The sequence below is a fragment of the Thamnophis elegans genome, chromosome 12 (genome assembly GCF_009769535.1).
Source record: "Thamnophis elegans isolate rThaEle1 chromosome 12, rThaEle1.pri, whole genome shotgun sequence".
In the NCBI taxonomy this organism is placed as follows: Eukaryota; Metazoa; Chordata; class Lepidosauria; order Squamata; family Colubridae; genus Thamnophis; species Thamnophis elegans.
The window spans coordinates 2,253,070-2,267,149 of NC_045552.1; the positions used below are offsets into that span (position 1 = coordinate 2,253,070).

General features: G+C 49.2%; 1 protein-coding gene across 1 annotated transcript; it reads left to right on the forward strand.

Annotated features, from left to right (window-relative positions):
• The first annotated feature begins 1,311 nt into the window (after positions 1-1,311).
• HNRNPL (heterogeneous nuclear ribonucleoprotein L) lies at positions 1,312-13,454 on the forward strand. The gene is made up of 13 exons (XM_032227424.1): positions 1,312-1,550; positions 3,706-3,824; positions 3,942-4,179; positions 4,433-4,518; positions 4,710-4,806; positions 5,636-5,708; positions 8,850-8,921; positions 9,000-9,280; positions 10,056-10,177; positions 10,274-10,475; positions 11,866-11,923; positions 12,100-12,195; positions 13,030-13,454. Exons 1-13 carry the CDS (start codon positions 1,335-1,337, stop codon positions 13,086-13,088), a joined length of 1,719 nt encoding a protein of 572 aa, XP_032083315.1. The 5' UTR covers positions 1,312-1,334; the 3' UTR covers positions 13,089-13,454.
• The last annotated feature ends 626 nt before the right edge of the window (positions 13,455-14,080 follow it).

Consider the following 14,080-nt stretch of genomic DNA (forward strand, 5'->3'; position numbering starts at 1 on the left):
CATCTTCAAGTTGCCAAGGTTGAGAAACACTGCCCTAGACAAGCCAGGGGAAGCTGTCGGGGAGCGGAAACAGGCCCTGGTGGGGGGGGGCACATCTCCCACTGCTTGGCTGGGATCTGTGGGAGATGCTCCTAAGCCCCTGCAATTAGGTGTAAAGCAATAGAGAGGCAAGCTGGGTTCACACAACCCCTGGGCCAGCATGGGGTTAACCATTAAGACAGTGGTTCCCAAACTTGGCAACTTTAAGACTTGTGGACTTCAACTCCCAGAATTCTCCCTCTAGCTCTTCTGGCTGGGGAATTCTGGGAGTTGAAGTCCACAAGTCTTAAAGTTGCCAAGTTTGGGAACCACTGCATTAAGAGGATGGTTCTAGTGTTGCATTGACCCAGTTCATGTGGCTAAATTAGGGTTAGTGCATTGCACGACCTCCTACACTCCATAAGCCATCTTTTAACCAGCATTGCCTTGCATGCAACTCCTTGGCTAAAGTTCAAGACAGCTCCCATGATCCTTTGCGGCCCAGAGGTCTTTTGACCAATCCCCGTGCAGGGTTGGCTCAGCACCAGGCCTTTCCCATGAGCCTTTGCTTCTCCACCGTCTCGACGTTAAAGGAGGGAGGGCGGGGCTTCTCTTGGTTGAACGTTCAAGACGACCGTTGGAGAATCTCCCCCCCTCCCCTTTTCTATTCTGGAACCGGGATTCTCATTGGTTCATAAGAAGAAGAGGGGCAGGGTTGGGACCGAAGTCACGTCCACCAATTAAAATAAAGCTCGAGCGTTGCCGGTCCAATGGGTTTCCAGAGAGAAGAGTGACGGGCATAAAAATCTGCCAATACGTTTATCTCCTTGGGGCGAACGCTTCTCCTTTATGGGACCCAATCGGGGCGTCCGTTTCAGATTTGGCGCAATCAGGTTTCGAACGGCTGAGATTGACCCTTCCTTGAGCCAATGGGATTTCAGGGTCGTACCGTAGCTTTTCAGGGGTCCCGACGGTTTTAATGAAGAAGAAGGAGGGAAGTTCATGAGGAGCAATGTGGTGGGGCGGGATGCCGCGAGGAGAGACGTCGCCTTGAGCCAATGAGTTTGAAGGAAGGGGGGACGGATGTTCCTGCTGGCCAACGGAAAAGGCCAAGACTTTTGATAAACGGATGCGAGAGCGAATCATATCGGCAGGCGGGAGACAGTCAACCCTATGGCGGCGGAGGGCGGGACAAGGGTAGGTAAGGAACCGCCTCGACCCAATGAGAGGCCGAGAGGCCTTGAGCGACGTCGGGCCAGCCCAATAGAGGCGTGCCTGAGGTGGGAGCGAGGGTGGGCTGGTGTAGTGTGGGCGCCATGTCGCGGCGGAGGTGGCGAGGTTCGCAGAGCGGCGAAGGCGGCGGCGGCGGCGGCGGCTCGGGACGCGGAGGGGACATGGTGAAGATGGGCGGTGGCGGCGGCGGCGGCTCCGGACGTTATTACGGGGGCGGCCCTGAAGGCGGGCGCGCCCCGAAGCGCCAGAAAACGGAGAACGCGGACCACGGGCCGGGGGGAGCGGCCGGCGGAGGCGGGGTGAGAGAGCGGCCGCCGGGCTGAGGGGAAAAAAAAAGAGAAGAAAAGGTCCCGGGGCGTGGGGGGGGGGGAGAAGGGTGGCGTTTCCGGCCCCTGGCGCTGGACTACAACTCCCATCGTCCCTCATATAAAGGGCCCTGCGTGGTGGCTTGGAAAGATGGGAGTTGTAGTCCTGACGCACGGGACCACAAGGGCCGGCGTGGAGCCTCCACGGGTAGGCGCAGTCTACCGTTAAGACTCCCGCCCCTTTCCCCCCCCTCCCTGGATGGGAGGGGCCAAAGCGGTGACGTCATCCGAGGGTGGGGGGGGGTGGTCCTCAAGTTACGACCTCAAAGGCGGTCCTCAAGTTACGACCTCAAAGGCGGTCCTCACGTTACGACCGCAACGGAGGCCAACATTGGTCCCCGTGACCTTTGCCTCGTTTTACGACCTTTCTTGCCACGGTTCTCGAGGGAATCCCTGCGGTTTAGTAGCACAGTTGTTAAGTGAATCGGGTCCTGTCCCGTTCTTCCCCCCCCCCCCCCCCCCCGGGTCTTGACTTTTGCTGGTGGGAAGGTCGCAAAAGGGGGGAAATCACGTGACCTTGGGACCACTGTGACGGTCGTAAGGATGAACCACTTGCCAGGCGTCTGGATTTTGAATCACGTGACCCTGGGAGGATGCTGTGTAGTCTGAAGCAGTGGTTTCTCAACCTTGGCGACTTGAAGTCCTGTGGACTTCAACTCCCAGAATCCCCCAGCCAGCTATAGCTGGCTGGGGGATTCTGGGAGTTGAAGTCCACAGGACGTCAAGTCGCCAAGGTTGAGAAACACTGGTCTGAAGAAATGGTCCTCCGTTACGTTTAGTGCTTTTGCAACTTCGGTCACTAAAACGAACTGTTGTAAGTCGAGGACTTCCTGCAGAGCTTGCTTTCTCTACCAGCCTGCTGCGAGGAAGGACAATGGGCCTGTTTTGCTGATGCCTTCCTTGTGCTGTGATGCCTTAACATGGCTGGGCCCCTAAGGCCCCTTTTATGACCTTGGGGACTTCGACTCCCAGAATTCCAGGAAGGGATTCTGAGCCAGGAATTCTGGGAGTTGAAGTCCCCAGATCAATGCCCATCCATAACCTTAACATGACCGCCTTGAGCGGTCCTTTAAAAGGGGGGCAGACTTAGGTTTGCCCTGGGTTCGAGTCAGGACAAGGAAAGGATGCCCTTGACTAGCAGAGCCTTATGGATCCACAAAGCCTCCGAGGCTCAGCCCAGGGAAGTCATTACTTTCACATTCCCTGGAACGGAAAGGCTGGGTGTATTTACCTTGTGAACAAAGCTCCTTAGTTTTGGGGAGGAGTGGTTTGTTTGCGTGCTTAATTATGATTTATCACACTCTGGTTCTGGTGCCCAGATTAAGGGCCAGGATCAGGATCAAAGCAACTCATTCTGCAGCATCCAATTCCGTCTGCAGGGAGAGTCGTTTAATCTTGTTTAAGGGTTGGGATGTGTGGCCGAGCCCTTTTTCCTTTTGGGGAGAAAATGGTTTCTTAGCTGCCTGCCTCCCCCCCCCCCCCCCCCAGTTTGGGTGTGTGCATCTTGCAGGGTTTCGGTAGCGGTTTCCCTGGGTAGCGTGGTTTAATTGTAAAGCAAGAGTCGCTTTGCATAATGAGATGGGCCGCGTATAAATTCAATAAACCAATTACTGAATTTAACTGTCGATCCCAGAACATCTAGATTGTGGGGTCAAATTTACTGGAACAGTCAAAGGATATGTGGCATATATTTCTCTCTTGAACAAGAAGCATTTGCATAGATTTAGGGGGGGGGGGGATTTTGAGCATGAATTGGCCAAAGAAATGTAACTGGTGCTCTTTTAACATAAGCTGGGAGCAGAAGAGCTGGGGTGGATTCAACCAATGGCTGCTTCTGTTGCTTCCCATCAACGTATAAAAGTAGCCAAGAATGATCTTTTCCTGGTTAATTTCCCTAGACCCACTAGAAGAATAAAGGAATAGCTTAATTACCTCTGATGACGGGGAATTCCATGTGAACAGCGTCCTGCTAAGTTGCCTAACAGTCTGCAGTCCCCCAGAAACACCTTTTTGTGAAAGACTCCATTCACTTGCTTTTGCACTAGAATTTTCCCAGGGAAGTGTCACATGACCTCCTCTTCTCTCGCAGGAGAACTATGATGATCCGCACAAGCCGGCAGCTTCTCCTGTGGTCCATATCCGGGGTCTGATTGATGGTGTGGTGGAAGCTGATCTGGTGGAGGCCTTGCAAGAATTTGGCCCTATCAGGTGAGGAAGGGGCAGCCAGAACATCCAGAGGGGTGGATATCATGACAGATCGTGCAGGTTCAGTGACTTAGTTCTTGTCTCTCTCTCCCCCCATTTCACCCCCCCCCCCCTCCAAAGCTATGTGGTGGTGATGCCCAAAAAGAGGCAGGCTCTAGTAGAGTTTGAGGACATACTCGGAGCATGCAATGCTGTGAATTATGCAGCGGACAATCAGATCTACATTGCTGGGCATCCGGCCTTTGTCAACTATTCTACCAGCCAGAAGATTTCACGACCCGGAGACTCGGATGATTCGCGAGGAGTAAACAACGTCTTGCTCTTCACCATTCTGAACCCCATCTACTCCATTACGACGGTGCGTTTACGAGGCGGCTTTATTGTGGGGGACCAAATCTAGGACATGGCAGTTCCGGCTTGGGCCTCCAAGCATGCTTTAGACCAGGCAGGAAGAGCAGACCGAGGGTTAAGATCATGTCTGAATGGTTTGCGGGTCTGCCTCCTTGTCTCAATAAACTGGGCATTGGAGTCTGTGGCGGGCAGGGCTGCTAGGAGACTCGCAGGGGCCGTTCTGGTGAGGCCCTGTTGGCTTTACAGTCTTTGTCTTGTAGGATGTCCTGTATACCATCTGCAACCCGTGTGGTCCAGTCCAGCGCATTGTTATCTTTAGAAAAAATGGGGTCCAAGCTATGGTGGAATATCCTTTCTTTTTGATAGCTGAGCAGAACGAAACAGAACCGTCTGCCTCGGCATGGGCTAGGGGAGATGGAGCACTTTTTTTGGGGGGGGGGGCTAGAAAGCTCCTGGGGTAAAGGAAGAAGGAAGGCTCATAGTTTGGAGAGCATTGACTAGGAAACACCCAGCCAAGGTTTCCTTAATTCTGCAAACATTTGACTCTGTGCAAAGTGCTCAGAGGGCAAAAGCTTCTTTGAACGGGGCTGATATTTACTCTGGCTGCTGTACACTGAAGATTGAATATGCCAAGGTGAGTGGGGGTTGCAGTAGAGAGGGCGGGGCCCTGGGTTGCACAGGAGAGTCTGCGGCCTCCACCCACTCCCAAAGAAAATCAGCAAATGCTTCTTTTCTGAATCAGAAGGGATTTACAAACCGCCCCAACGAAATTGCTTCACACAGATTCCCCCTAATTAGCTACATATCCTTGTTCCGAAGGTTACTGGCTCTTCCCAACAATAGTCCTGATACCAAACAGCACAATTGTAGCTGTTTGACGTTACTCCTTTGCGTAAGATAACCCTGCGAGTAGAGACAAGGCATCTGGTATGGGTTGAAAAATTGGGAAAACCTGTCTGGCATTTCCTCTCTGTTAAGTTACAGAATGGCAGGAATTCCTACCAGTAGGGCAGCTAATCTGTAAAATACATCTAGTCCTCAGTTAATGGGGATAATAGAGCCGGCACGTTCCAGTTGTAAGTCTTCCCAGTTGGGTCATTACGTGACCAACCCGATTTGACAATCTGTCGTGCAGTAGTCGTTAAGCAAATTCCAGGACTTCTGGTTGCCAGCAAAAACGTAAATGAGATGTTACAAAAGTTGTAAGTCCAGCATCCTTAATAGGAAGCGGATCAAGACTGAGCCCGTAGCTTAATTTACTTCTGCTTTAATAACAGTTGTGCTAAGTCTCATATATTATGGGCTAAACTGGAACAGATAATGAGATGTCTATGGTTATAAGCCAGTTAGGTTTATAACCACAGGCCCGTATAATCACACCGTGTGGCCTTGTTGCTCTCTTTCTCCCTCTCCCTCTCTTGATCTCCCTCTATTGTTTTCTGAACACTTGTGCTCTGTTTTAGCCGACTCGCCTGAATGTCTTCAAGAATGACCAGGATACCTGGGACTATACCAACCCCAACCTCAGTGGGCAAGGTAACCTTGATCGCCTGCTCTCAAGCTAGACACAAACCCTTTCTTTTCCTGTTGAAGAGCACACTTCCTCCAGCTGAATTGTGTGATGTAATGCCATTTGCCTGCTGTCCAACATGGGGCCTGATTTGGGGAAGCCTGGAGGGGCAGGGCAGCCGCATCCTGGCTTCAGCACAGGGGGCTTCCCGAGCCTCCTGACTGGAGGCACAGTGGGGGTGGGTGGGTCGAGAACAGCCGCGAGGGAATTGGGGCAGCTCCGTCTCCCTGGTTGCATCTGGTCAAGTATTCCCCTCCCAGTATTGCATCTCTAGGGTGTGTGTGTGTATTGCAGCTACTAGGAGGGTTGGGGATGCAGCGGAGAGAGGAGTCGAAAAGCAGGCTGCGCTCTGATTTTACGTTCTGGGGGATCCCAGGATGGATGCTGGGGAGCTTTAACTCCTGGAAGGTCCAGAGATGACAATTCCCGCCAGTCTTAGGCCTTGTGCAGCCTTTGGCTCTGGCGCTAATCTAGCCACCTCCCTTGTGGGTCTGGAGCAGATACTGCATTTCTTCCACTCCATGGCTGGGGTGGGGTGGTGGGCAGAGGGAAAAGCGCTTCAAGGGAAATGTTTTCTGCATGCAGACTCTTGGGCTTGGGGGCTAAAGGGGGGTCTCCAATGCCATTTCCTTGAGGGGGACTGAGGAGGGGGGGTCGCTATCTGCCCTGTTTACTGCACATGTGCAGAAAAAAAGCACATTCCTTCTGTGAGGTGGGGGCAGCGCTGCCCCTCCAAGCACGACTGCAGCTTAAAACCAGGCTGGGCTTTGACAGCAGGTGTTGCCTGCGGGCTTGGCGGTTGAGTTGCTTGGCTCCATGGACCAAACAATCCTGGGGAAGCGGTTGGATTACGGGTGGGGGTGGGTGGGTGGGTGGGGGCAGGCGGGTGAGGCTCTTAACAGAGGTCACTTTTGACCCCACCCTCCTGGCGAAGCAAGCAATGGCATTACATGACTTGACATGAACATGACTCACTTTCTCCTCCAAGGTACATACTTAGGCGCTGTGCAGATTGGCAGTGGCTTAAGTTGGCAGGGCTGGGCAGTTCAGAAGCTGCCTCCCGGCTCTCTGCCCTCTCCCTCGGGCTGGGCACAAGAGGAGGGGCGATATATCTGGCCTTTCCCCAGCTCTGAACCGATTTCCCACATGACCCCGGGGGACTCGCGCGCAGCTGCCGTGGAAGTTCTGAATTGCCTGGGATCTGCCTTCTGCTAGACACTCTCTTTAACAACACTACACAGTGTAGGAGCAAAAAAACAAAAAAAACAAAGCTCAACTTTGCATTAGCTCTTCCTGGAGAAAACACGCAGCATCTTAAGTGTCACCCGAAAGGCAACAGATTGAGTTCATGTCCTCACATCAAGAACACAACACCGCCATCCGAGAGACATCTACAAGCACAGAGGGAGACAGAGAAAAAGAGAGACAGAGAGAGAGACAGAGAGAGGCTCACCAGGCCACGACATGCTTACAAAAACAAAAACAGACAAAAAAAAACCTTGAACCCAAGAAGGGAACACAGAAACTAGGAAAAAAAAACACCCGAGGGGTCTCAGACAAAGCGCGCCAGCGGTCTTAACGGAGAACGGAGTAGATCCCCGAGACCCTTCAAGACATAAGACGCTCTCCATATCAACTTGGTTTGGTTTGGGAGGGCCTCCCATTTACTCTTTTCTTGCAGTCCTCGGCTGCCGACATTTTTATCAGCGCCAAGCGGAGAGAGAGAGATTCAAAACCCCAGACCAAAAAAACCCCCAAGTCCCCGAGAGCCCCCAGTTCCCTAGAGACTGGGCGTGTTTTTCCGCTTCAGGGGCACTTGAGATTCAAGGCACACTCCATTAACAGAGGCGAGAGAGAGAGAGAGAGAGAGACACGCACACGGGAGACCTACACAGCCAGAAGCACCAAAAAAAAAAATAATCAAAACCTGTTAACAGCACATGACAAAAAAAACATCAGGAGACGCAACACGGAAGGGACACGCATTCACACCTTTTGTCATGTCCTTTTTTTCCTTGATACCATCTGAAGACAAAAAACAAAAACAAAAATCTGTGAGCCCTTTTTCATTTACATTTTTTTTAAAAAGAAATTTGATTTGTGTCAGTTTGGTGCCTTTTGACGTGACTTTGACTCTGAAACCATGTAACGCAGGGTCGCAGTGTATGTTTGATGGGACGCCATCTTTCAGAACTGTGCTTACACACTGTTGAAGCGTCCAATGGTAAGAGAAATGCAGAATATATTTGTGACAAGGGACAGTTGTACTGTAAACTCCTGCTGTAAGTAGCCCTTTTCAATCTTTGTAAAAAATGCCTGTTGAAATAAACTGCGAAGCTCTTTTACTTTTTTTTTGTTTTTAAAAAAAATATGGGAAGATTTGTATGACTTGCTTTAAATTCTTCTGTCTTTTGTAGATCGATTTGTGTTTAAAACTTGGACAAATTTTGCTTTGCTTTGCCATCTTCTTGGTCTTGTTTTAATCTTTTGAGCTCTGCTAGAGGTGGGGAGTGGGCTGGCAAGGACTTTCGTTTCCTCTTCCCCGCTGCCCTAATGTTCGAACTGGTGGTGAAATTGACTTCTGTTGATTCTTGTATATATATATATATATATATATATTTTTAAGCCTTCCCTGCTACAGGGTTAAATTTTCGGGAGGAAAGGGGGGCAGGCTTTAAGATAAGATGGAGGAGAACCTTTGTTAAGCCAGGTAGATGGTTGAGAGCAAGGCTTGGCGTGCAAGAGAGTTCTAGTTCATCAGGTTTGCTGCTTAAATAAACATCCGGAAGACACGTCAGTTCGAGGTAGTGTCAGGATCTGTCCCAAAGGGCCTCTTCCGGCACTCGGCTAACTGGGTGGACTGGGAGGAGAGTGGGTCGTACAGTGTGCCCCTGAAAAGGAAGTGTTTTTAAAACTGCCCCCCTCCCCTTTCTCCCGTGGTGGAAAGAAAAGAGACACATTCTGAGGAATCTGGACTTTTTAATATGGAGAATGCCTCGGGCCGGCTTCATGGCCTAACCAAGGTCTCCCAACCCCGGTGCCAGCCCCAGAAATCAAGGCGACTGAGCCTTTTCCAGGAGCTTCTAACGTTGGTCTGCTTTTGACAGGGGAGCCGGGCGGGAATCCAAACAAGCGCCAGAGGCAGCCTCCTCTCCTCGGGGATCATCCTGCGGAATACGGTGAGGCCCGGTCGGTGGGTGGGGCATCTCTGGCCCTCGTCTTACTTTGCCTCGGCTGACTTTGGCTTCCGCCTGCAGGAGGACCTCACGGGGGCTACCACGGCCACTACCACGACGAGGGCTACGGCCCTCCTCCTCCTCATTACGAAGGGAGGCGGATGGGGCCGCCCGTGGGGGGCCGCCACAGAGGACCCAGCCGCTACGGGCCTCAGTATGGGCACCCCCCACCTCCGCCACCCCCTCCGGAGTACGGCCCCCACGCCGACAGCCCCGTTTTGATGGTCTACGGCCTGGACCAGTCTAAGATGAACTGCGATCGTGTTTTCAACGTCTTCTGCCTCTATGGAAACGTGGAGAAGGTGAGCAACTGAGGGAGGGGCCGGTTCTGGTGGTGGCAGAGCTTCTGGTGAGCCCAGTTTGGCCTTCGTAGAATCCCAGCCTCGAACCCCTCCCGCAGTCACCCCCACACAAACAGAGAGAGTTTTGCTTCCTTTGGCCAAGGTGCTGCTGAGATCCTCCCATCCGTTGTTTGGAAAGCCCAGGTACCATCTCTGGATACCTGCCTTTTGGCTCTTCTGCCCTCTTTTGTGGTTTGAATCAAATCCTTTTTTGGTTTTTTTAAAGAATTTTTATTTTTAGAAAGACAGACAAATAAAACATAAAATATAGGACCATCTTCACTTACGTACAGCGTGTCAATTGGTTACAAGATTTTTGTGCATCCTTTCCTTAGTCCTCACAACTTCTATGAAATCACATATTATCAATCAAATATATATGTATGCATATTATCATTGTACGTCATTTATTTGACTATAACTTATTCCATCAATTTAAACGAGATATTCTAGATACTGGATTCATTTATAACAATTCATTACATCATCTTAAATCTATCCAATAATAATGTATCTTTATATTGTATTCTGTATCATTCTATAATTCTTACATTATAAAATTCTCTCGTGTCTTTCATTTCCATGTTTTTTTATCTTAACCACTGATAAAATAAATCCCATATCTTGTAATATTGTTTATCTGCTTGTTCTCTAATTCCAAATGTCGATTTACTCATTTCAGCACATTCCATTATTTTCTGAATAATCTAATAATAATCCTTTTTTTTTGTTTCAGGTGAAGTTCATGAAAAGCAAGCCCGGGGCAGCCATGGTGGAGATGGCAGACGGCTACGCGGTGGACCGAGCCATCACCCACCTCAACAATAACTTCATGTTTGATCAGAAGTTGAACGTCTGGTGAGTTCCCCCTGCTTTACTCCCAGGCCGCCTTGAGGCATTCGGGTTAAAGCCAGGAGGGCGCGACTGAGCAAGCCTGCCTCGCTTTGCCCGCAGCGTGTCCAAGCAACAAGCCATCATGCCCGGCCAGTCTTACGGTCTCGAGGACGGCTCCTGCAGCTACAAAGATTTCAGCGGCTCCCGGAACAATCGGTTCTCCACCCCGGAGCAAGCCGCCAAGAACCGAATCCAGCATCCCAGCAACGTGCTCCATTTCTTCAACGCGCCTCTGGAAGTGACGGAAGACAACTTCTACGAGGTGAGGATGGGGACCTGGAGTTGGCCATAATTAGGAGGGAGGGCGGAATAATTCAATAGTTTGCTTATTTGTTTATATTTTGTGTTTCTTAAGCGCTCATTCTTCCTTAGAAGGTTTAGGAAGAATCGGAGGATAAGCAAAACTTGCTATCCTTAATGTATGACGTGATGATGATGACTTTAATGCAGGGGTCTCCAACCTTGGCAGCTTTAAGCCTGGCGGACTTCAACTCCCGGAATTCTGCTTTAATGGATTCAGACAGCGTCTCTCTCCCAAATGTAGCTTCCATTCCAAAAAGCAGGAAGCAGTAATGTTAAAGGTGGGAGGGGAAACAGGCTTTAACATGATACTAGCAGAGGTTCTGGTGTGCCTAGAAGTAGCAACTGGATTGGACCCAGTTGGGCCCCTTTGCTGGTCCCCCTCAGTGGGCCCCTCTCGGGTCCTGAGCTGCTCTTCATTTGGCCCTAGAAGATGAGAACGGATTAACGCTCTTTTTTTTTTAATAAGATTTTTTTTTTATTACATAGACAACATATACACACAACAATGGAAAAACAAAAACAAAAAAGAAAAAGAGAAAAAAAAACACAAAAAAGAAAAAAAAAACCATCATCACATACAGCATGTCGATTGGTTACAGGTGTTTTAACATTTATCATTCTTATACATTTATTATTTCATTTAATAAGTTATAATTTAGTATCATTTCTTATTCCCCTACCTGTGGCAATCCATCCCAACTACATTTCCCCCCCCACACACACACCCCATATCTCTCCGTTTTATATATATATATAATACGCACAACAATTAAAAAAACACACACACAAAAAAACCACACACACACACACAACGCCGTGAAAAAACCATCATTACATATAGCATTTTAATAAGGGAATAATTGAAAACTGGTATATATATATGTAGTGACGTTTTATTGAAAAATGAAGGAATAAGATCTCTGTTTGAACGTATGAAGTACAAGGATAATAATGAACATAAGTATATTTTCTGGATTAATGCTCCTTTTTGACAGAAGTGCGAATAAGAAGCAGCATCTGTGAAGTGATTCTAACAAACATTTGGCCCCAAACAACAGTGACTTGTTCATTATTTTCCCACTGACCCAACCATTTAAATGAGCACCTTTGCTGTCTGATAATGCTTAGAAGCCCCTCTCCTTTGGACTCCTACCAATATATATTCAACCCAGCACAGAGATATACGTAAAACACAGTTCCACAATGGCTGAAAATTGTACGGGGAAGGCGGTGGCGTCTGCAGGAGCCCCTGGGAATGGGACTTGACCAAAGAGGCGAATCCTAAAGTATACATTGTTGGGATCAGGATAGTGGCTTAACGCTCCTATTACTCATGTGGCATTTTTCAGATATGCGATGAGCTGGGAGTGAAGAGACCGGCGTCCGTCAAGGTGTTTTCAGGGAAGAGTAAGTATCCCTCTTGTCTTGAGGACGCTGCTGCTTGGAAAGCAGGGACCGAGGGCCATGCAGAGTGGCTCAGGGGGACTGGAACTGTAGTCCGTCCCTCGAGAGTTGGCCCGCCCGTGTTCCAATGAAGTGGGCCTGCTCCAGCTTAACCCGTGTCTTGCTTGAAACGCCTGCAGGTGAAAGGAGCTCGTCGGGACTACTGGAGTGGGAAACCAAAGGGGATGCACTGGAGACTCTGGCTTTCCTCAACCATTATCAGATGAAAAACCCAAGTAAGCCCCTGTCGCCTTTTGTAGGTGCTGAAGGAGGAGGGGAGGCCTTGATGACGATAGGATTTGGGGGTCTCCCTGCTCTTTCCCCTTCCTCTGGCTTAATGTCAGTGGTGGTAGGGAAGAGACGCTAGTAGGTCTTAAAAACACCAACCGATTTTGACCGTGTTGGAGACCTGGCTAAATGAATCGGTTTGGAAGGAAAAAGCAGCCATGGGCACGTTCTGAACTCTGTGGCTCATCAGACCTTGGTAACTCTTTAAGGCCTGCGGAGTTCATCTCCCAGATTCACTTAACAACAGCAGGGGTTCACTTAACAACGGGGGCAAAATGGTCTTAAAATGGAGCAAAACCCAATTGTCTTTGCTTAGCCACAGAAATGTGAGGCTCAAGTTGTGAGCTCATAAATTGAGGGTTACTTATAATAGCAATAGCCCTTAGGACCAGTGTTTCTCAACCTTGGCGACTTGAAGATGTCCGGACTTCAACTCCTAGAATTCCCCAGCCAGCGAATGCTGGCTGGGGAATTCTGGGAGTTGAAGTCCGGACATCTTCAAGATGCCAAGGTTGAGAAACACTGCCTTAGACTTATATAACCGCTTCACGATGCTCTAAGCGGATTATAGAGTCAGCCTATTGCCCCCACAATCTATGTTTTTTGCTCTAAATCTGAATTCTGTGAGAGGTTCATTTGTTCAGACTCGTTTTCTGGACTATTCAGCCCAAAGTGAATCACCGTGGGAGACGTTGGGGGAAAGCTGGAGAAATGGGGTTTTTTTCCCCCCCTGTGGATGATGACGTTTCGGTTTTCGAGTAAATAGTCTGGCTTTCTCCTAGATGGGCCCTACCCCTACACCCTGAAACTCTGCTTCTCAACCGCCCAGCACGCTTCCTAATCGCTCTTCGCTTCCCGACCAAGAAGAAGACTGCTCCGTTAACTTACTTGTGTGTGTGATCTATTTTTTTTTCTTTTTGGTTGTCGTTTGGCAAAGCTCCGGTCTCCCTTTGTGTTTTTTTTTTTGTAAAAAAAGAAACCAATTAAAAAAAAAAAAGCTTAATTAGAGGCTGCCTGCAGCTGGGTCAGCTGGGAAGAGAGAAGCCCCGTGGCCATCCTGAGGACATCGAATTTTAAAAAAGCTCGTACCTGTGATATGTTCTCCCACCCCCACCCACCCCCATTCATACAATGTGTGCTGCCTGTGCTTAGTTGGCACATTTAATAAAGCTGTTTGGACAATAAATTGTTGTAAAAACTGAACCTGGAAACCCCTTCGGGAAGTGTTTGTGTGATTTGTTTTTTTGTAGAAGTGGGGCAGTCAAGTCCGCATTGAGGCTCATTTTTTCTTGAAGGGAATTACGTGGGTCTGGGTATCCCTTACCTTGTTCCCATGGAAGCCCAGGCTAAATTTAAAAAAGGGAGGTACCGTTTAACCGTTGTTGAATGCAAACCTTTTATTCTTTTCCCGGCTTCATTGTCTGCTGGGCGGCTTTATAATTTAAAGAAGGGAGCAGGGAGATGTTACTAAATATATGCCACATTATGCAATGCAGTGTCGAACGCTACTGCAGCGTTCATGCTTAGTTTTAGCTTTTCTGGGCTTAAAGAACGAAGTCCCAAAGGTGCTTTTTTCAGGAGGCAACTGGACTTCCTTGTTTTTTCTTTGAAGGTGTTTCACTTCTCATCCAAGAAGCTTCTGTTCAGCTCTGACAGGATAGGGCTAGGGCAGTGGTTCCCAAACTTGGCAACTTTAAGACTTGTGGACTTCAACTCCCGGAATTTTCCAGCCAGCTGTGGGAGTTGAAGTCCACAAGTCTTAAAGTGGCCACGTTTGAAGACCTCTTGTCTTATAATGAGACAACCTTGCGGACATCACCAAGCAAACTCCAA